This window comes from Lonchura striata, chromosome 17 (assembly GCF_050655825.1).
Source record: "Lonchura striata isolate lonStrDom1 chromosome 17, ASM5065582v1, whole genome shotgun sequence".
NCBI classification, from domain to species: domain Eukaryota; kingdom Metazoa; phylum Chordata; class Aves; order Passeriformes; family Estrildidae; genus Lonchura; species Lonchura striata.
In genome coordinates, this window is record NC_140719.1 from 6,109,152 (window position 1) to 6,131,403 (window position 22,252).

At 47.1% G+C, this 22,252-nt stretch overlaps 1 protein-coding gene across 7 annotated transcripts in view; it reads left to right on the top strand.

Annotated features, from left to right (window-relative positions):
- COL27A1 (collagen type XXVII alpha 1 chain) overlaps positions 1 to 22,252 on the top strand; it is a 141,654-nt gene that overhangs the window by 115,652 nt on the left and 3,750 nt on the right. For 2 of the 7 annotated variants that reach the window (XR_014958809.1, XM_085594044.1), the window contains exons 39-56: positions 5,335 to 5,388; positions 5,510 to 5,617; positions 6,991 to 7,044; positions 7,340 to 7,393; positions 11,751 to 11,807; positions 11,964 to 12,017; positions 12,936 to 12,989; positions 14,324 to 14,377; positions 15,903 to 15,956; positions 16,031 to 16,138; positions 16,515 to 16,622; positions 18,452 to 18,559; positions 20,247 to 20,300; positions 20,838 to 20,900; positions 21,320 to 21,373; positions 21,839 to 21,874; positions 21,957 to 22,026; positions 22,203 to 22,220. Coding sequence is in view for 5 of the 7 variants with exons in the window: in XM_085594044.1 (XP_085450170.1) it covers positions 5,335 to 5,388; positions 5,510 to 5,617; positions 6,991 to 7,044; positions 7,340 to 7,393; positions 11,751 to 11,807; positions 11,964 to 12,017; positions 12,936 to 12,989; positions 14,324 to 14,377; positions 15,903 to 15,956; positions 16,031 to 16,138; positions 16,515 to 16,622; positions 18,452 to 18,559; positions 20,247 to 20,300; positions 20,838 to 20,900; positions 21,320 to 21,373; positions 21,839 to 21,874; positions 21,957 to 22,026; positions 22,203 to 22,220 (1,162 nt within the window). In the remaining 2 variants the exon portion in view is untranslated. Of the gene's footprint in view, positions 1 to 5,334; positions 5,389 to 5,509; positions 5,618 to 6,990; positions 7,045 to 7,339; positions 7,394 to 11,750; positions 11,808 to 11,963; positions 12,018 to 12,935; positions 12,990 to 14,323; positions 14,378 to 15,902; positions 15,957 to 16,030; positions 16,139 to 16,514; positions 16,623 to 18,451; positions 18,614 to 20,246; positions 20,301 to 20,837; positions 20,901 to 21,319; positions 21,374 to 21,838; positions 21,875 to 21,956; positions 22,221 to 22,252 lie in introns of those variants that run through there. The other 5 variants (XM_085594041.1, XM_085594042.1, XM_077787809.2 and 2 more) reach the window with 4 other exon arrangements.

The following is a 22,252-nucleotide window of genomic DNA, read 5'->3' on the forward strand; positions in this document are numbered from 1 at the left end:
TTTCATTGAGCACAGCCAGCCAGCTCTACCTGCACTCCTTACCTGGGTTTCCACAGTCAGGCCAAGAGCCCATTGCTGCCCAGTGAAACCCTCTGAACCTCACAGTACAATCAGGTCTTTCTTCTCGAGAACAGTTGAGTCTTTCTTCTTTTCCCATACTCATTCAGGAGCTGCTGCACTGTCTCCTCCCCTTCCAGACTACTGCTAGGCAGAGTGATTATGAAATGTGTTTCTTATAAATCCAAAACATTTATGTCTTCAAATGCCCGGCCTAAATAATCCCACTAATTTCCTGAGTGCTTGTGAACTGTCCTCCATGGGGGGAGGCTTCTCTCGATCAAAGTTTATTAAGTAGGGGTTCTCATATGGAGACATTGCTGAGCAGTAGGAAATTATATGGGGCTTTTTCATTTCCCTTTAAATGAGCTCACTGGCTGGGCCTGGACAATATGGGCATGGTCATCCTATGGGTCATGCTTCCTACCTTTATTGCCACTTTTAGTTTTCCTGCCATTTTTACATCCAGTGCCTCAAACTGTCACTTTTTTTTTTCCCTTGTCACCGTGTCACTTTTTTCCTTTGCTCAGTAGCTGTATTCTGGTGGTTCAGTCTCTTCCTGCCTTATTTTTGGGAGGGAGGACTGACCTCAGACCTTCACTCAATCACACACACACAAAAAAATTAGTTTGAAAATATGCTCCTGCTCCACAGCAGTCCTGAGCAATCTGAAGCAACCTGAGGCAAGCTTTGGGAAGCTCTCCCACCAGTTCTGTGCCCTGAGAGCTTCCTTCCTGTGCTGTGCTGTGCTGCAGGGAAGGCAGGAACACATTTGCCCTCTGGAATGCCAAGAGCCAAAGCAGGATGGTGAGTCACATCTCTGTTACCACTTCCCCAACCCATTGCCTGCAGCAAGAGCATCACTGGATGTGGGGAAGTTTGGGTCAGGATTTTAGGTCTGTTTGTTGTTTGGCTCTGTTCAGGGCATATCTCTCTGCAGTTCATTCAACTTCCTTGTTTTGTTTTTCTGAATGTTGTTGTCAGAACATAGATTTCAACTGTTGATGTCTGGAGAATTTAAAGCTGAGCTGCTCATCTATTTGCTCCCACTAAACATTGCTGTTGTGCTGGGCAATAGATCTGACTTTTCTGTCAAGGCCATCAGCAGCTGGAAGTCTCTTTTTCTTTAAAAATTAACCAATTTGCATTGGAAAATAAACCATTCTTCTTTCCCTTAGGGGAATATCTAAGGCGATACTAAAAAAAAATCCTTGTAAATCTGTGTCCTTACTGAAGATGACAATGAAATTTTAAACATGCTAGACCTAAGATTATAATTTTTTTTTTTTTGCTTTCCTTGGATATTTTGGCATAGCTGAAGGCATGTGACTTAATAAAACTGCTGCTTTCCACTGTCCCTGGTCACAAATACCATCATCATCTGGAGGTACTGATATGCTTCTCTAGTGAAGAATGCAGCATATAAAGAGAAATCACCATTTAAAAATAGTCCCACTGACAGAAGAGGCTTGGAAAGAAGATGTATTTTCTCAGCAAACCAGTAGCCCAAAGCATGCAACAAAATTTGTACAAACCTCAGGAACAAAAGCACCGAGTGTTCAGTGCCTTGGCACAGTGACCCAACTGATGTGAGTCCAGCAAAGGGAACTTGGATTTAATTATTTAGATGTGCAGGCTTTTGTGCATCTTCTGCCCTCACTCCTATCTCTGCTAGAGAGAGAAGAAATCTTAGGAACTTTAGGAACTTCACACTGCAGTAAAAGAGGTACCAAAAGGAGCTATATTCCCAATGTACTTTGGGGAGAGCCTGGATGAAGATACCATCTCATTGAATTTTGGTTTTATCCTTTATTTTTTAATTCCTGTTCTGGCCCTGATTTTTTTCATCCCTGGACAGATGAATCAGAAGAATGGAGAGAAGAAGGATGGGACTATTTTTGAAGGCCACCTAAGTTGATGCTGGGCTTTTTCTTCCCTATGCAATGTGTGGAGTGGGGCAATGCAGTGATTTCTGGGAACTGTGCAAACCCCTGCCTATGTGCCCTGGGAACATCTGGGATTGTAACAGCAACCACATCTGGATCATCACAAGTAGAGATATCACATATCTGGGAACCCCAGACAAGTGCTGAACTGCCTCTAAATTCATCTGGGCAGAGTTCCTGTGCTGTTGGAGAAAGCATATCCAGGAAAATCAGACACATGGTAGGCTTCCCACTCACCAGCAGAGCTTGCTGGCCAAAGTCCTAGAAAGCGTGCTGGGAGAGCACGGAAATATCCCTGACTGATAGAGCTTATTCCTCTTGAGGAGGTGACTCAGTAAGTCAAAATCTGAGCCACGTCTCTGCTGGTGCCATCGCCAGAGTGGTTTGACCCATTTTTTTAACACCAGCCAAGCTTTTAACCAGTGGATGAGAGACAAGAACAGCAAGGGAGGCTTGGAACGAGGTCTCCATGGCTTCCTGTGAGTGACAGCTCATCTCCCTGTCACTGGCAGGAGCTGGTGATGCTGCCAATGTTTTTTTCTTCAGCAATAGAGAAAGAGCTGCACCCCAGCTGGAGGACCCAGGAGAAGCTTCTGGAGCAGATGAGCATCTCTGCTCCCTGAGGCCGATGCATCATAAGGGGAAAATGGTACAAGGAGTTTATTGGAGCCCGTATCTGTGTCCACATCCACCACTGAGGGAGAAGACAAGCTAAGGAACCCTGAGAAAGTCTGAGAAGCTCTTTGTAGCACAGGCTCACTGGGGATTGAGCTCATTTTTGCGAGACGGACTTGGACTGTCAAAGTTTGGTTTGGTTTTTGTTGTTTACCCTCTCCCAGATGATTCTATTTGTACTCTGTGATGGTGAGTGCAAGCAGGAACTTGAATGCTGACAGATTTTAGGAGCAGTGTGGAAATTTTGTTTCTCAGATGGGAAAATTTAAAGCCTGAACTTGTCTTCTTGAAAAACAAAGACATGTTCCAATGCAGAGTAGAATCAAGTTTCAGTCATGAAACTTCCATGGGAGATGTATCCTGGTGGAGGGAGCCAGGCTGTACCTTCAGACTCTTCTGAAGAAGCTGTGAGATCCTCGTGACCTCCCCATGAACAGGGTCCACCTGCTCTGCCCAATGATAAAGAGTGTGTCTCACCAATGTACTGGTATCTGCATTTTTTACAGAAAATATAACACTTTCCCAGCCTGGGGATGGAACCTTTGCATGGAAATCTTTGTTTTATGAGCTGCCACAGCACTGCAGTTCCTGTTTCACACTTAGATGCAAAACTACTCTGCTGGAGAAGACCAAGGCCTTGGCTCACTGGGTTAGAAACAGATCTAGCTTAAAGTGGGCATTCTCCCATCTGCAGGAAGCTTCTATTGCTTGTGCTTCCACAAGCTTTTAAAGCACAGTGCAGGGAGACTGATGGAAAAACACTATGCAACTGATTAAAAACCCCAGTTGTCTCTTTATTCAGTCACATCTTGTTTTGACAGTAGAGCTTTATTATGACTGATTCCACTATTCCCTCTCCAAAAATTTAAGCCATAATGTGCCAGGGCACTGCTGCAGAGCAGGGGCTGTGGGAGTTACTGTGCTTCAGGTGCTGACTACCAAGTCCCACAGTGAGCTGCTGTGGAGCTGGAAGGGTCTGGCCACTTCTGATGCTTTCATTAGTGAGGACTTCTCTGTACTCCTGTCAAAAGTGTAAATCATGTGGGTGATGCTGGAGGCTTGGCACCCATCATCTACTGTGGCTGCTTGGCATCTGTGGGAAAGTAGTTGCAAAAGTGATCTCTTTGAAAGTGGCAGCAAAAAATAGCACACAAAAAAAAAAAAGCCCTGAGCAGTATGGAAAAGACTCAGAACAAGGCTCATATGGTCCTCTGCAGGGACCTGTGCTTTGTGAAGCCTAATGGTGTTGGCAAGGTTGACTCCTGAAATGTTTGACTTAGGTAAAATGGAGCTATTCCCTCTGGGGAAGTGAACTGGCACAATCCTTTAGGGTTGGAATAAGTCTGAATTGCTCCTTTGTGTTCAGAGCAGGCACTTCTGGGGCCCATGTTTCAGATCAGAGTGAAAACCCTCCGATATGTCTCACTTTATAAGTTGCTTTTATTCAGCTGAGGCTGCAACACCAACCATGGTGAAAATTATACCTTCTTAGCTGGGAGGAGGGGAAGCAGAGGGAGAGATGTGGTGCTGGTGTGGAGATGCTGTTGAAAAGTTTATCACAATTGCCAAAAAGCATGAGTTATTTTCTTCAGTTATACTTTTTGCTTCTTTCTGTCAAATTCAAAATATTCTGTCTCCCTTGCAGCCAACAGGTTCAAGCACTGGAAAAAATGAGTTCCCTGAGGTCCCTAAGGAGAGGCTGCTCTATTTAGCTGCTCATTATAGCACATGTCTGTGGTGTGGGTGCGAGGAGGGGCAGCAGGTTCTGCACCCACACTGGGTTCTGAAAGCAATTCAGCATTCCTGTCTCTGCTTGCCATGGCTCCCACCTCAAGTTTTGCATCCCACTGCATTTCTAGAGGCCTGATGGGTAGATTGTGGTTTCTGCGTGTGGCAGTAATAATACAAATGGAGGGAGGGGGTTTTCACTGTGAGCAGGAAGTTGTGTGTGGTAGGTGCATAGAGAATGAAAACATTGCCTTTTTTCAGAAGGTAAAAAAAAAAAATAAGGAGAAGTGCTGCGGAATCAATGGTTCTGTTGGTAGGCTCCTAAAACTATATAAAAAGTGTTGATACCTAATTTAGTGCCAAAGCTGATGAAGGATACAACTGTTGGTAGAGTAGTGGTGCAGAGATGGCAGCTCAGGTGTGAACCAGAGGAAACCTTCTGTGGGAATCAGGGTAAATGTGTTTTCCACATTTCAGCCGTTCTGTAGCAGAGGCTGGGTAGGTGCACTTCTGGAGATCCTTCTTTTGCACCCTTGGAGACAGTGGACACAGTTTTCCATGACCCACCTATTTTCAAGATGTGATTTCAAAGTCATCATCATCAAAATTATCACAGTGTCACCTTTCAGCCGTGTTCTCCAATAGTCACCTGAGCACAAAGGTCCTTCCGCCTTTAAGCAATGAGTTTTCCTCCATGTGTTGGAGCAGCTAAAGACCAAACTCAGGCATAACCCAGCTGTAGCACCTGTGGATTGTGATCTGACCTGCACAACTTCCTGGCCTCCTTGGTGGCCCCCACGTGTGGGTGAGGATGCTCTCAGGTTTGTGTGTACTAGGGAAATGGCTTGGGAGTGTCTGGTTGGGATGTGCCTTCTTTGCTTTCCCATTCCAATAGCCTTTTTTTTTTTTTTTTTTTTTCCCCTTCCAGGGACCAGAAGGGAAACCAGGAAAACAGGGGGAAAAGGGCAAGCCTGGTCAGAAGGTAGGAACATCTCCCTCCGATAACATCACAGACCGTGCTTCTCCCTTCCGTCACTCGTCTCTGATGCTTTCCTGCAGAAGGAGTTTTGTCCTACACTGATGTCAGTGCCTTTGCTCTGCAGGGCAGCAAAGGCTACCAGGGGCAGCTCGGCGAGATGGGATCCCCAGGGAAGCAGGGGCCGAAGGGGAACCAAGGCCCCAAAGGATCCCGAGGTACCCTGGGACCGATGGTGAGAAGAGCTCTGCAAATGGCTGAACTGAACAGAGAAACCTGGCTGGCAGTGGTGGGCACGGGCCTGAATGGAGCAGAGAGCCCAGCAGAGGCTCCAGGGCACTGAAATGCTGTTAGATGGGTTTAATTGGCCAAAACATCTTAACCCTTGTCCCGAGCAGCACGGGAGAGAGTCCATAGGGGTGGTTGGGTTGGCGCCCCGTGAGCCCAGATCACGTTGCATCAAGGCAGTTCTTCACAACTCCCCAGATAGGCTGAAATTGCTGAAATATTGGGGATTTTTCCTCAGCTGAGTGAGCTGATAAGCTATTTTTTGCTAAGATCTTCCCCTTTGAGACTGCACACTCATGTCAAGAGCTGCTTCCAAGTCAAGCTGTGTTGTTACAAGGAACTCTGCCTTGGATTTCTGCCCTGTTTCTACACCCACTCTTGATCAACTTATCTCAAACACTTGGAGCAATAAGGAACATAGCATGGGAAAGGGTTTGAACTGGGTACTGAAGGTGAGGCTTCCAGAGAGAACAGCCATAGTGTGGCAGAAAGGGGAGGTATTTAATTTGCTTTAGGCACAAGAGATAAATGCATCGAGATAGCAGTGGTGCGTAAAAGTGCCTCTCATGCATTGCAGGCTGGTTAGGAAACTTCTTGCACTCTATTTGATAGAACTTAGTGTAAAATCAGGAATCATTTATTAACTAGGAATAGTGGTCATATATCAGAATAGTAGCAAATGAGTGATGGAGTGATGGTTTTGCTGATAATGTTTCCCTGCACTAAAAACTGTGGCCTCACCACATATCCTCCCTTAATAGTCTTTGGCAAAGTCTCCATTGATTATTTCACAAGGAAACAAAGCAATATCTCAGCAACAGTCTATTGGAGTGGATATGTTTCTGTCTTGTGGAAAGGGCTTTATTCTATGCTAAATGGGATTATATGGAAATTTGGTGACTCACTTTAATGTGATGATCTGATTTAAACCCCTTTGTTCACTCTGCTAAAGGTGTGATTCTGGTCTGTGGAAATCTGGTGGACTTGCTAGCACAACAGTCATTTGGATATAGAGATGTGCAGGAGGGCAGATGAAGAGTACAGAAATGCAGCCATTTCTGATAGCAAATCTGAGTGAGGGGGGGAATCAATTGCTGCAGGCAGGCAAAGGCTAGAATGGCCTCCTGGCACAGCCCTCTCCTTGTGTAAGAGGTAAAAGCCAAGGAAAAGCCATCAGGTGGCTGCAGCAGAGCTCGCTGGTGGCCAAATGAAGGACTGGCCACACTCCCACGTGTGCTGATTTTTGCTTTGCACAGCCCAGTGCATCCTCATGCTAACACCAGGGCTGCTCTCTCAGTCCCTCTGTCTTTGCCTCTCCAGGGAGCTCCAGGAAGGATGGGTGCTCAAGGGGACCCAGGCTTAAAGGGTTACCAGGTAAGGGTTTTATTTTCACCACCCAGCTTTGATCTGTTCTTAAACACAACAAAACCGCCACTCCAGGATACAAATTGTTCTTAAACCGTGATTTATTTCTGACCTCAAGTTTAGTTCTCTGTCAAGTCTCCATTTGCACCACCTGCATTTGGTTCATCTCTGCCTGTGTGACCCACGTGTGCCTCCAAAGCTGGCATACACCACCCAGGGCTTGTGAGATCTGGCAGGGAACCAGGGAGGACTTTCAGTCCCACAGCTCTTCCCTGCCTCCTCACGTGCTGTCTGCTCTCCACAGGGACATGCAGGACCACCGGGGCCAATTGGACCACCAGGGCCAAAGGGGGAAAAGGTAAGTTCAGGGTGTTTGGCCATCTCATTTCCCCTTGAATGAGACAATTGTCCCACTACTGTTACCCCCATGCATCTGCACTCTCTTCACGCTGTGGCTGAGGCAGAGGTGCCTCCTTGCCCACACATTCACTCACATAACCCCTCAAAGTTCCAGCCTTGCCTCTGCCAGTCAGTGCCAGGACACCCGTGCCACCAGCACGTGTTTCCCAGACACCACGTGCCCTGTGCCAGAGGCTGAGCCAGCCAGCATGAGCCCTGAGGACGTGTTTTCCCTGCATCCACAGGAATTCAGCTCAATCCCCAAGCCAAAAGGAGTCAGACTCGTAGCTTTCTGAGATCAGGTCACAGTAACTCCCTGCACAAACGAGCTGATCTTCAGCTGCTGGCGTTTCTCCTCTCCATGGCCCTTGCTCCGTGTTCCTTGTGCCCCACCTTTCGACAGCCCCCATGGCTGCAGCTGCCCTGACTCAGAGCCCTTTCCACGGTGGCTTTCCCCTGGAGTTTTGCCCCTTTGCTGAGTCAGCAGAGCCATAACCAGTTCAGGCTGGAGCAGTGACTCACACTTTAGTGGTTTCCTGTCGGCTCCAGGGCTGCTTGGCGCTCCCAGGGCTGATGGTGTCCTTCACATGCCTTCTGCAGCCATGCTCCCTCCCTCCTGAGATCTCTGCAGAAGGCTCTGGGGAGAGCTCCTTGTGACCTACCAGCACATAAAGGGGGCTAGCTAAAGAGGGGAGCAGCTTCCTGCAATGGACTGAGGGGAATGCTCTTAAACAACAGTGTAAAGATTCTGGTTAGATGTCAGGAAGTTCTCTTCTCAGAGGGTGGTAAAGCACTGGCACAGGTCTGGGCTGTCCTGTCCCTGGAAGTGTCCAAGGCCAGGTTGGATGGGGCTTGGAGCAACCTGGTCTGCTGGAAGGTGTCCCTGCCATGGCAAGGAGTGGAACGAGATGGGTTTTAAGGACCCTTTCAACCCAAACCACTCTGTGATTCTCCTTTGATGTGGGAAGGCAAGTGATGGTGATGGGGACTGGTCAGTTGTGAGGTCCCCATGAAGAGGAGAGATGCATGAACTCTTTCTGCTCGTTGTCTACTCCCCATCACCAAGAGAGCATTCAGCTTTGCTTCTGCACATGGGTGGGAGGGCAGCTGTAGTGCAGAGAGGAGCTTCATTGCTTATAAAATTAGTTTATAAGGACTTGCCCTTGCTGGGGCTTTGAATGGATCCCTTCAGGCTCCTGGTGTCAGGACACCCTGTTCACAGCCTGCTCTGCCTGGAGATTCCCCATGCACCCAGGAGTCACTGGGGCAGGGCAAGCTCTTGTGTTCCACTAGGACATTCACACGCCTCAGAAATTTTCCTTTGGGGGTGAACAATGGCCATTGTGCTTCTTCTCCCATTTCCTGCTGCTGAAACACATCCATGGAGGAACAGCTGCTGATGTTCCTGCTGCTCCCTATCTCCATTGCTGCCTTTCTGGACTTCCTGGCAAGTGTTAGACAAGCACAACCAGCCCAAAATGATGTGAGAGCTCATGACCAGGCACATTGTCAGCTCAGAACCTGACCCAGAGGTTTCTTACAATTCCACTGTCGAACCTTGAGTATCCTGGCAAAAAGTTGTGAGTCATGACTAGCAAAAGCAAGGTCAGCCATTGACCCTGCAGCCATTGAGATGTGCAGATATGTATGTCTATTGCTTAAATTGCAGCCGTAGTTTTATTTGAAAACATTTTAAATTGCCATCTTGAAAGCTCCTGTAATTTCAGTAGCAAATGATCCCCAAATTATTCATCTAAAGTGCTCAGCAGAGCATTTTGTCCTTCATCAACAAGACGTTGTTCTGCAAAAGGACACTAGAAAAGCACTCTCTGAGTGGATCTGGTGTCAAAAGAGCACAGCAGTGTTATGATAAATTAATTCTACACGCAAGTATCCAAGTCTGAATCCTGATGAAGCCACCAAAGTGTTCAATGCACCCTGCTAAGAGCAGTCAGCTCTGTTAATGACAGCTGGATCTCCTCACTCATGTTCTCCTGGAAGACCAGTGGGTCTGCTGACACCTTGCTGGGGAGCAGAAGGAGAAGATGCTGAACCAGGAGAGCACAAAATCGTGTACTGAGCCTCCAGCACTGCTCCCTGCAGCATCCAGGTGCTCCACAAAATCTTGCATCTAAGTTTTCCTATCCACCCTCCCTCTTCTCCTAAGAGCTGCCTGGATTCCAGCCTAAAGACAGATTCCATCCTCCAGACATCTGTAACCTCTCACAAGAGTGTGAACACAAAAATGGAAGTCTGAAAGTGAGAAATAAAGAGGAAATGGAAATGGGACCGTGAGCACTCTGTGAGCTTTAAGCAACATGGTGAACGGAGCTGTGCTGGAGGAGGAGGATGTAATGGTGGGGAAGGTCTTCCCTTTTTCAGAGAAGAAAGCATTTTGGTAAGAAGCTGTGGAATCCTGCTCCCTTGTGCCATCCCAGCCAGCCACTCCACCACATTTCATACATTTGCAGCTCCTCAAAGAGGCCTTGCTCAGAGCAGACGCCTGCTCTTGGCAGCTGCTTAAAGCAGTCCAGATGGGATCCTTTTAAAAATTACAAACTGGTGTATCTCACTTTGGGACAGGAGCCAACAACAACAAGCCTTCCCTTCTTCTCCATGCATTTTCCATTTGTATCCTAACATGTTTACTTTGCTGCCCTTTACTCTAACTTTTTTCACTGCAACTTTCTGAAGAATTAGCACAGACCTTTCGTCTCTCTCTCAAGCAGCTGAGGCACCAGGAAGTTCTGGAGGAGCTCACTTTCACAGTCCTAGAGCTGGCCAGGCTGCAGGATTTTCTCAGGCAGGAGACAGAGAACAAGGTGGGGATTAGCCTCAAGGGGAAACAAAGCCACAATGGAGAGAAAATTCATGAGTCTTGATGCTCTTCAAGGGTCCCCAGAATTCGGAGTTTTCTCCAACTTCATCACGCTCATCTCAAGTTCCAAACAGCAAAGGTGTGCACATCCTGCTTGGGAAGAAGCAATCAGTGCCAAGACTTCTGCATAGTAACAGACACATTGGGATGATTTTTTACCCTGAGAGTTGAGAAATGGTGGCTTTGTTTCCCTTCTAGTCAACATTCCTTAGATAGTGGCTGGAAGGGAAACCAGTTGCCAGGTATTTTGCTGCTGGCTTCCAGCAGCAAGTTCAGTAGCACTGGAAACTGTTGGCAGAGCCTGTGAGGGTTTGCTTCCCCTCCTCTCCTCTCTGCCACCCAAGTTTCTCTCAGAGGCAGGCAGGCTCACCAGGAAATTTCCCAAGTGTCCTTACTATCAGCAGCTGCAACTCCAACTGGAGAGCAATGCAGAGAGAAGGTGAAAGAGAATTGCAAATACACCAGAAAGTGCTGGTGCAATCACTGAGAATTACATAAGTCTGTGAAAAACTTGGCTCTGCAATCTTTGGAGATTTGGATGTTCAAGGCTTCTTGGATCACCCAAGCACCTCCAATACAGCAGCTGCACTGTGCCACAACCCCCCAAACTGCACCAAAGGAGCTCTGAGACATGTTCATCCTAAGGAGACAAAGTGCCAGAGTATGGAGAAGTCAAAAACTGGAAGAGCTGGAATGTAGCATTCTTCCATGGGGAGCTGAGAAACAGCCATCTCTGAGCTGGACTCCAGAGAAAACAGGACATTGTGACCCTGAGTGACTTTCACAACAGAATTTAAAAGGATAGTGTCTCTGTTAAATCTTAAGGGATCTCTCTGTGGATGTTTTGGAGAGACCTCAGTCATAAATAAGCTGGGTGATGTTATCTACCAGCCAAACCATGAGCTCTGAACTCGTGGAGCATCCCAGCAAGGAGAGGGGTGTGTAAGAGGCTGTCTCACCTGGCTGATGGTAGAACAAGCCCACAATGGTGGCACACAACCAAGGAGCCCATCCAGACCACCCGTGCTCCCACGACAGCCCAGACAGCACTCAACAAGGGCGGGGAAATGCTTGATTAAAGAGGTTTGGTTGAACTGTCAGCAATAAAATTCAGAGGCAGAGAGCTATTTCCCATATTGTTGTAATTACATCCTGCTTGCTTAGTTCTTGGAGTTGTTGAAAATAACCCTTTGCACCTGGTTACTTAAAGAGGCGAGTTAGACCAGGGAAAAACAACCACCAGAAATCAGGAAAGCAATGTGAAGAGTCAGTGAAACAAACAACAAAAAAAATTGTTTAGTCTTTTCTTTGGCTGGAAAGGGAGTAAATTCAACAGAGGCTTTGACTTGCCGTGCTGTGGAAGGACTGGAATGGGTCTGTACAGACACATCTGCTCTAAAATCTCCTGTTTATATTAATACTAACATTTTATTCACAGGGACAACAAGGTGATGATGGGAAGGTAGAAGGCCCACAGGGACCACCTGGAGATAGAGTAAGATGTTAAATTCCTTCTCTAATCAATCCTAGAGTGATTTTTGGGAGTGGATTAGTTGGGTTGCTGCCTTACTTGTAGAAGATGCACAAGCAACTGAGATATTGCAGATGACAGCTTGTTTACATCCACCTCAAGCTTGTTGTGCTCTTGTAGGGCCCCGTTGGTGACCGAGGTGACCGAGGGGAGCCTGGAGACACTGGTTATCCTGTAAGTCTTATTCCAAGTGCATGATTCAAAAATATTTACCTTTGGGAAGTGCTCCCAGTCCACATCAACCCACAGAACTGCAGTCCCAGTTCATAACCTGCTGTTGTCCACGGTCAGCTGCTGTACACGGCTGTGATTCAGACAAGGAAAAATTCAGTTGTCTTTACCTAAAGCAGTAAAAACATTGCTGAAGGCAAGAAAGTCAGCACCTCACCCTGCCCTGCACCTGCTGAGTGAGGATAAAAGAGTGAGCAGGACCATTTGAGCACAGGTCTCTGTGATTATCAAGGAGACATCCTAGACAAGATATTTGCAAGAGAGTCCATGCCAGTGCTGGACAAATTTCAATACTGATGTGCCCATGGCTGTAGATTCTTCCATTAGAAGGTCTGTGAACTTTAAGATTTGGAGACTTCCAAAATCTTTGCCAGATTTCTCTCAAAAGCAAAACCAGGGCTATGAATTATCCTGCTGTGTTCCTTATCCCCTCTTTGCAGGATATTTTCAGCTGATTGGGGCTGATCTGCAAAGGCTCCATGAATTAAGTGTTACCTCCATTCAAAAGCACCTGGTCAGAGTGACACATTTCAGTAATTTACAGAAGATTTTCAATTCATCAGAGTAGCAGTGCTGCTGCCTTATTTTCTAGGACAGCTGTCTCCAGCTGTTCCCTTACATTAGTGCTGTGTGTATTTTGGGAGCATTAGAACACCTTTTCTGCTTAGCTGGTGATGAGCAGTTCCTCTTTCTAAAGAATATCCACAGGATTTGGGCACTACCCACAGCTTCACCATTTTTGTACCAGCAGAATGCAGACACATGTGTCTTCTTCTGCCCCTTAAATCACGTTACATTCATTTTTCTTTCTCCTTGCCACAAAAGAACAAAGGCATGTTCCCTCTCTGTTTTTTATTTAAGGGTCAGGAAGGGCTTGATGGAGAAAGAGGAAAACCTGGGCAGCAAGGCTTACCGGTAAGAGATGCTGCTTTATTGTAAGGTACAGTGCTCCAGGCCTAGGAAAAACAGGGAGGTGGGAAGGGCTGCAGTAGGAGTGTGTGGTGAGCTGTGAAATGTGAGCATTTCCATCAGCCAGGCCTATGGAATGGACATTTTGAGCCATGTTTGAGACTAATAAATGGGTGACAAAACAGGGAGCTCTCCCAGTGCCTGTTTCCAAAACCATCCTTTCTGAATGGTCCGTGAGGGATTAGAAATTTTAGGAGATGGGTGGTGGGAGATGACAATGACAGTGGAAGGATCTGCCTGGAAATGTGCTGCTGGTCCAGTGTGAGGTGAAACCCTATTATTCCACTTGCAAGTTGTTTCCTCTCAAACCAGTGAAAGACTAAATTAAATTCAAACTCAAGGGAAGGACTTTTTATTCCCTTGCTATATACGGTAGCATCTGATCTTTATATGTGACTATTGCAACTGTGAGTGCAGCAGCACATTAAATGTAGTTTGTATTGGGAAATAAAGTTGAATCAATTCCCACTCTTTGTAAGGATGTTGGGAAGAACAACAGATTCTATTTTTGGGTTTAAAATGGTAGTGCTCTGTTATATGGCCCAGAAATTAGTAGAGCTGCTGCATTCCTCAGTGGATGTAGTTTATTTGGGGGTTGGTAGCCTCTCAGATGATTCAGATAGAAGCAGGAACTTTGGATTGTCTTTAGTAAAGGTCCATTAGAAACATGGCTCAAAAACAAGCTGAAAGAGGAGAGCTCTGCAGGGAGTCCTTCCTTACCTTTTATTTAATGTTAGTCCAGAAACTGCCACTGACACAAAAATACCAAAAAACCCAACCTGACTGGCAGGAGAAAAGACTGAGATGGGTGTGATGGGGAAGAGAGCAGCGAAATACCCTCTCTGCTTTATTCCATAGGCAGTTTTCTAACACCTCACCCCCAGGTGAAACCAAGGTAAGGGCTGCAGTGCTGAAAAGGGAGGTGCAATCACTGTGTAAACTGCTCATTCTGCACAGTTTCTGCACACAGGCTCCTTCCTGCCCACCTCCCAGCACTGCTCTCCAGGCACCATCTGGAATTTGGTGATTTCCACAAATACAGGCACACCCAAGCGAGAGGCAGAGTTGCTTCTTCTCCAGTTGACACCCTGTTAAATGCTCTCTGGAGACAGATCCCTGCTCCTTTTTCCCCAGGGGCCTGTCTGAGTTCAGGCAGTCTCCCTGAATTGGTTCCATACAGTCAGCATTATTAGGGCACAAAAAATGCTGTTCTTTGTGCTTCATGCAAGATACTGCCAGAAGAGAATTTTAAGCAGATTTTTCTTGTTTATGTTTTGTAGGGAGATCCTGGGTCACCAGGCAAGCCAGGAGCAAGGGGATCCAAAGGTGATGTGGTAGGTTTCAGCAGGGTGGATTTACAGTGTCCCAAGTTTAAAGAAATTCTCTAATTAAGAGGACTCTCATGCTTTTGCCCAGTAAAAATGTGGGATTTTTTCCTATGGTCTATGCCTTGAAAGGCTGTGGAGATCCTTGTGGGAGGGCTGTAAACATTTGGGTGTCCAAGCCCAGTGGTTTGTTGGCTTTGTGGAGCTGGATCAGATCAAAATCAATTCCAGCTTGAGGGTGACTCCTGGGCAGGTTTTTAGTCCCTGCCATGGGTTGTGTCTTTTTCCCATGCCCTGTTGGTGCTGTCCCCAGCCACAGCTGGCTCATCCATCCCCAAGGAGGGCTGAGCCAGGCAAGAGTCTCTCCTTTTCATTTGAACCATAAAGTTTTCTGGCTTTAAACCTTCTGGGTTTGGAGTCCATTTATCCATGGACTTGTTTCTTGGAACAAGCCCTCTAACTTCTTGTCCTTTTTGAGCAAGAAAGCCCAGGACACATGGGTCCTTCAGGGTTCACTGGGGCACTTCACACCTACTCCTGCCTCCACATCTGCCTGTTATGACAGCTTGTTAATTATTCTCACAGACCAGGGACTTTATTTGCTAAAACATAAGTATGTGACCTCAGTACTCAGCAAATTCCTGCTCTCTCTTGGCAGATGTCAGGGTTTCTAATCTGACCCTGCTGGGGGTAATGCCAGAAGATAGTTTTAGGTCTTCTTGGCAAGAAGTGTACCAGGTGATAAGACAAATAAATTCTGCCCATCGATGGACAATCTGGAACTGCCTTTGGGTCTAATGAATAGCAGGGGAAGCACCCCCAGGAATATTTCCTTTATGTAGCTGGCCAGCCTGGTCCTCTGCAGATGGAGAAACAATGCACAGAAAATGAGTTCTTCAATTTAAAAGTGCTTTAGTACATGACCTCACTAAGAGAGCCCTAGTGAAGGTGATGAGCTGAGTTTTCCATTCATTCTGCTCAAATTAATCCTTTTTACAGCTAATAAACCTCAGGAGTATTTCTTTTCTGCCTTTATTCACAAAGCAGCATTGCAAATTTCAGACAGAAGGCACCCTTTTTAATTCATTAGCTTTCCAAAACTGAGTTATTTCTCAGAGATAAGCCCCCCCTGAACCCCCTCAGAGGACTCTCTGGGTCCTGGACTTGCTGTCAATGAACTGATGGAGGATTCAGGTTTTTAGCATCTTGTTCTAATGTTTGCCAGTGTACCAAATCCTCCCTCGAGTTCATCCTGCTTTTTCTGTCCTCATCTGCTCTATATTAGGAAAAATGCAGGTCCTTGCCTTCTAGCTATTCATTCCTGCCCTAGAACTCTCAAGACATACGAAGAATCACTTGTAATGAAACCAAATAGCAGTTCATTCCCCAGCACTCGAGCAAGTTACTTTACAAATCTCCCTTTTATAAAACTCTTTCCAGTCATTATCCAAAAGCACACCCTGAAGTCACAGACCCAAATGGAGCTGTGCTAGAACTGCTGCAATTTTAGATGTCTCCCTTTTTTTACTTGCAGGGTCAAAAAGGAAAGCAAGGAGCACAGGGCAGTGCAGGAAGCAGGGGCTCACCGGTAGGTGAAAATTCAGTTTTCTGCCTCAGGAAATGCTGTCTGGGAGCTCCTTCTCTAATCCTTTGTGATTTTAGGGCATCCTTGGGCTACCAGGTCCTCGAGGAGTGGTGGGAAGGCAGGGTCAAGAGGGTGCCCCTGGCGTGGATGGAGTGCCCGGGAAGGACGGCGTGCCTGGGATGCTGGTAAGCTCCAACTGCAACCTTGTGGCATGGACAGCAAACACAGCCTTGGAGCTGGAAAACTGGAAGGTAGCACAGGACAAAGTATGTAATCCAGCTATGGATATTCCAGTTCATATGTTCTCAGAGTAGATCTACACACGTCACTTGCACACAGAGGCAGCAGCTGCCTGTGCATGACCAGATCTGTAAATAAAGTGGGGTTTGTAGCCTGACAGACACTCACATGCACACAGCTCTGTCCACGTCTGCAACCCACCCCTGCAAACCTGCCCCCCTCTTGCTGAGGGCAGAATCCCACCACTCCCCTGTTCCCTCAGAAGCTGTGCAGAAGGGGAAAGGGTTTTGTTTCATAACCTCTTGTGTGTTTCTTTCCTAGGGAGAGCAGGGTGACGATGGGGAAGAAGGTGTGACCGGGATGCCAGGCAAGAGAGGGAACCCCGGTGTGCCAGGACTCCCAGGGGCCCAGGGACCACCAGGATTCAAGGTGAGTTTCTGGCTCCCAAAGATGCTGCCATGAGTGATCCAGTCTGTGAGACTGATGCCTCTGAGCTTGAGCTCTCCGAGGTCTAATATAGGTTCAGCTCCTGCTGCCATCTTTCACTTAGCTAGAGGCTCTGTAGATCTTTTTTCTCATCCATCCATCCATCCATCCATCCATCCATCCATCCATCCATCCATCCATCATCCATCCATCCATCCATCCATCCATCCATCCATTTTCCTGAAGTACACAGCAGCTGAATGTCCCAGAGACATTTCCTCCCTTACCAAAGGAGCTCAGGAGCCTGCAGACACACACATTTACACTACACTTGAGTCTTTGATCATGAGAAACCTGGCTAGAAAAAAACAGGGAGAAATTGCAGAGGAACTGCTACAGCCTGCCTGTGGGATGTCCAGAATGGACTACTCCATGGGAGATTCAGGTGTTCTACTACTCTGCAAGACCTGAACTGCTGGAAGGAAATTTGTGCTGCTTGGTTTTTAGCATATTTACTGAGTTAGAACAAGTGTAGCCAGTATGGGCTTGGACATCACTCTGGGTGGAAGCAGGGACAAGCTGCTTTTGTGACCTTGGGGTTTCTTCCTGGTCCTTGCCCTGATCCAGGCTCCCCACAGGATCTAAACTGGACCCACAGCAATTCAGTCATCTGTAGAAAGACTCTGTAAATAGGAAAACTCTGTAAATAGGAAGACTCCAGCTGGGTTTGGAGAGGCTCTGGGATCTGATTTAAATTAGGGCTCCATAGCACATCGCCCTTGATCTGTCACTTGCTGCCCTCCAGCTGCCTTGGGCAGTACAACAGGAGGTGACTGAGATCCGTGTCCTTGTCACACATTCACACCCTGCTTCCAGGGGAATTTGTTGCCCTTTTTCCAGCTGTTCCACCATCCCAGGCTCTCCCTGCCTTTGCTCCTCTTTCCCAGTCTGCCCAGATCAAGTAGCTGGAGCTTGTCCTGCTCCTGGCACTTGGCAAGGGGGAGAGGTGGGGAGCAAAGTGTGGTGCTGGGTGGCAGAAGACCCTCTCTGGATTGAAGTTGTAGGGTTAACACAGGGGGAAATGTTGGCTTTGCAGCCTCTGGATTGCAGTCCTGCTCTTGGCATGCCTTCAGCATTTTCCATGAATTAAACATCAATTGCCAGCCTGCTGGGGGAAGAGATTATGGGAAACTGCAGGGCAGACAAAGAATGTAGGAAGTGCAAAGGGAAGACATTTGCTCCCCTTTCTCTCCCTACCCCATGCAGGTGGGACAGCTCTGCTGAGGCTCCTGCTCTGAGGGCAGCCCAGGAGGGAGCACAGCCAGGCCCACCTTGGTCTCACCCTGTGCATCCTGCACTGTTGCAGTGCACTCAGGATATGCTTTTCCCCATTTCCAAGGACCCCTGTGACTGGGATCAGATAGAAGTGTCCTCTCCTTCCTGCCCCAGCAGGGTTGGCAGAGAGGCAGAGAAGCCCTCCCTGTCCAGAGCCCAGATAAGCCCATGACCTTTCCTTTTCGCCCCTCCCCTCATGGAATAAAGAGAGCTGGACAACCACATCGGGGTTAGAGCCTCTTTTGCATCTTTGCCCATCTCCTGATGTTCCTCCCCTCAAGGCCTCGTATCTCTGGGCTAGCCTGATAATTTAGGGGCTGAGAGAGGTAGGAGCATCACTGCACAACCAGCCTCAGCAGATCTGGGGCATCCCCTGGTGGAACCACATTCCTGATCCCAACGAGCCATCTTTCCCAGCCTTCCATCTATGGCTATTTCTGAGTGCTGTTATATTTAGCTCCCATCCTTTGGAATTACTTGAATTCTGTTATTTTTAGGGTGAAAGAGGATTGCCTGGACAGACTGGCCAAACAGGGAAGCGAGGATCACCGGGAGGAACGGGCCTTCCAGGGAGCCCTGGGGAGCCAGGAGCCAAAGGACAGCCGGTTAGTGGTGATGGAGCTGAGCAGAGCTGACTCCAGGCCTCCCTGCAGGAGAGGGTGCGGATCCAGGCTTGGACAGCAGGGTGATCCCGGGGAGGGGCTGCTCAGGGGAGCCCCCATCCAGCTTGAGCATGACTCTAGGAGAGGGATTAGGACTGATAGGGAACAAGGCACAGAATTAACCCAAACTACCTCTACTAAAATGCACTTGTTTGGCTGTTTTATATAAAACTTAGAGCTAACAGTTTTCAAGCTGAAAGGCAGTAACCAACACCATCATGTATCATTTTGTCATTGATCAGAGATCAATCTCACAGATCATTTTGTCTCTGTGACACAAGTGACACATTCCTTTGTCCCATACTGTCACTGCCTCATTTGCTGCAGGACCAGTGACCGTGTGTCCCTTTGGCTGAAATGACTCCATGGCATTTAAACCCTTCTGACTTTCCATGTGTTTTTACCTGAAATTCCTCTAGAAAGAAGGCTTGGTTGATTCTTCTAAACAGGAAAAACCTTAGTCCCCTGTTAGCAGCAATTTTCCTTTCCAGCACCCAGAAATGGGCAGTTAAATCAATTTGTATCCTTGGAAAGTTTCTTACTCTCCACCAAGCCTGACAAAGCCCTTTCTTGCCAAGCAGTTTCTCACTCTCATGGCCTTTTTCAAGAGAAAACTTCCTAACAGTGGGGTTTCTAGGCTGATGCTGGAACAGCCATGCAATAAAGGGGTTGGAAGCCCCATCACTTGGGTCATTCACAACTGAGTGAACAAACCATTGTATTACACCCCAAAAAGCACAGTCAGGGTGAGTGACACAGTCCTGCCAGAAGGCCAAACAATCTGTCTCTGATGTTCCTAACACTGGAGAAAAATCATCTGGTGAAGGTTTCTGACCCCTTTCTTTTTTAAACATTGAATCATCTTGAATTTTGACATCTGAGAAGCCCAAAAATATCAAAGGATGACTGTATCCAGCATGGTGAAATGAGGATGTTTACATAAGGACATGCTACCCAGGGTGGGTTTTTTATTCTCAGGGTACATGCTATGTGCTGATTCAAGCTTGATGGTCTTTCAACTATTTTATTATTATTTTTCTTACAAAATTGAGGGGAAATCCCCGCAGAGTTGAATTGGAAAAGAATTAGGGATATGCATGGTTTTCCTGGGCTTGAGTGGGAGGTTATGTTGTAGGAAAATGCAATTTTTTAACAGCTTGAATGAGCATAGTTTAAAATTACAGTTTGAATTAGTAGGCCAGTCCAGTTTGTATTCAAACTTAAAGAGGAGCTTGTTTTAAAGAACTTTTAGGCTGTTATTTTGCAGCATGAAATTCCAAGATCAATCTCAGAGTAGATGCTCTGCATCCTGCTTCTGCTGGGCCAAGCCAGAGAAGTATCTGCTAGGAATAGTGTAGGTTTGCCTCCCATTTTGGGGGTAAAAAGGTGGCACTGGTGAGATCTAAGAGATCAGGTGATTTGCTTCTAGCCTGATGTTTGTGTAGCTCCTCCTCCAGGTTTTTCTCATTCTCCTTTCTCATCAGTCCTGCTTAGGCTGAGGGATAAGCACAGATTTCTCTTTCTCTGGAGCTGCTGAACTCATGGTGCATCTCTGGGTGACATCTCCAGCCATCAGTGTGAATTTACTGTTGTCCTTTGTTCTTGTGTTTGTCTTGGCTGTCCTGTGCAGGGAGACTTCGGTGAGGCAGGATTCCCAGGGATTGCAGGACTGTTTGGGCCAAAGGTAAGAGGCTGCTGGTGACCAGTTGGTTTTCTACTCTCACTTTACTGGGGATAGGTAATGCCACACTTGTTGCATTGCTAGCAGAAACCATGGAAATTGAATTTTGATCCCAGCTTTCTTTAGTTTATGAATTTTCATTTGTTAAATGAGTGTGTGCTTACATATGCTTTGTTGGAGGAAAAGGACTGCCCTAGAGATTCTGTAGCTGTTTTCCTCCTTTCTGACATTTGTATTTCCAGCATCAATCATCAGCCTGCACCTGAGACACCGACATGCATCCCTAGTACTGAGAGCCTTGACTTGAAATTCAGGCTCATTTTATCACCATATCATTTCCCTGGTGAAAAGGAAACTGTTTTCTGTTGAAATAAAAAGCCTCGCAAAGCAGGACTGGGGAAAGAATTTACAACAAATTGGATCTTCCCTGTCCCATAGACAAGAGGCAGCACCCCTGTCCTTAAAGCAGAGCTCTAAGCAAGGGCATAAATGCAGAGTTTGGTTGTTTAGTGGACCTCACATCTCATTTTTTGCTTGCAGGGCCCCCCAGGAGACCTTGGGTTCAAAGGCATTCAGGGACCACGTGGGCCGCCGGGTCTCATGGTGAGTGGTTTTCCAGTTTGTGGGTTTGGGAGGATTTTCTTCCTTCACCCCATTTCTGTGAGGCTCCAGGGGCTGGGAGGAGCACGGTGCTCAAGGCCCTGGCACCACCTCTGAGCCTCACAGCTGCAGTGCCCACACCTGCACAGGGCTTGGACACAGCCACGCTGCACAGAGCCTCCAGCTACACTGAAATCCATCGATTTATGGAATTTCTGAGGTTTAACAAGGCTCATGACAACCACACTGTGAGGACTTGTCTCTTAGGACTTGCAGTTGGAAATGGTTTTTCATTCCAGCTACAGCAAATGCCACCACCAAGTTGCTAAAAAACAGCAAAGATTCAGATCTTCCCTGAGTCTGCCCTAATCAAAATGACTGTCAGATCCCATGTGGTGGTTCACAAGTGTTTTCTTTCCTAGGGAAAAGAAGGAATTATTGGTCCTCTGGGCATTCAGGGTCCCATGGGAAGCCCTGTAAGTATCCGCACTTCTTTCCTGCCTGTATTTTTTAGAAGAGTTTAAATGCCTGAGATCCAAGATGTCTGAGGCCAGCACAAGTAACCCCCAAATCCTGCTGTAACCAAGAAAACAAAATGGGTTTTAAGATCAGCAGCTTCAGAAAAGTGCAGGCTTAGTCTCTGGCTGCATGGACAGTTGCTGGAAGGTTATTAGCTGAAAAGTGAGGAGCAGCAATACAGAAGTGCAAGGTTTTCAATAGACTGGAAGACCAGACTGTTACTGCAGATTTTTGAAAACCAGATTTTCTAAAGACCTTGGCCTGGGGTGGGGGAAACACATTTAATTTTTTTTTTTTTTTTAATGTATTAAACTGGGAACCACTTGATTTTTGGAAGTGTTAAAAATCCCTGCCTGCCCTAATCTGGGAGCAGCAGGGCAGCTTGTGCATGGTCAGTGACAGCCACCTCCTGTGCTTTGCAGGGGCCCAAGGGAGACAAAGGCAGCCGTGGGGAGATGGTAAGTGCTGGTCCCACCCCGGGTGCCCCTAAGAGTGACTTTGAACAATCAAGAGTCACTCTGGGCTCTGCTGTGACCACAGGGTGCATCAGGCTCCCACGAGGGCAAGACACTGCTTACAGCTGTGTACACACATCCACACCACTCTGCTGGTAAAATTTCCATTTCCTTAACCCAGCAACACTCCACCATGCTGTCCACAACTGTGTTATCTCCAGTACAGCACCCAGCCCTTGCCTTGGGAGCAGCACATGGGTGTACAGGGAGATTTTGGGTCAGTAGTGGGCATTTTCTGACAGCTTCTGCACTTTTTTTTTTTCCCCTGCAGGGTCTTCAAGGTCCAAGGGTAAGTATCTGACGTTCTTTTTTCTGACTGAT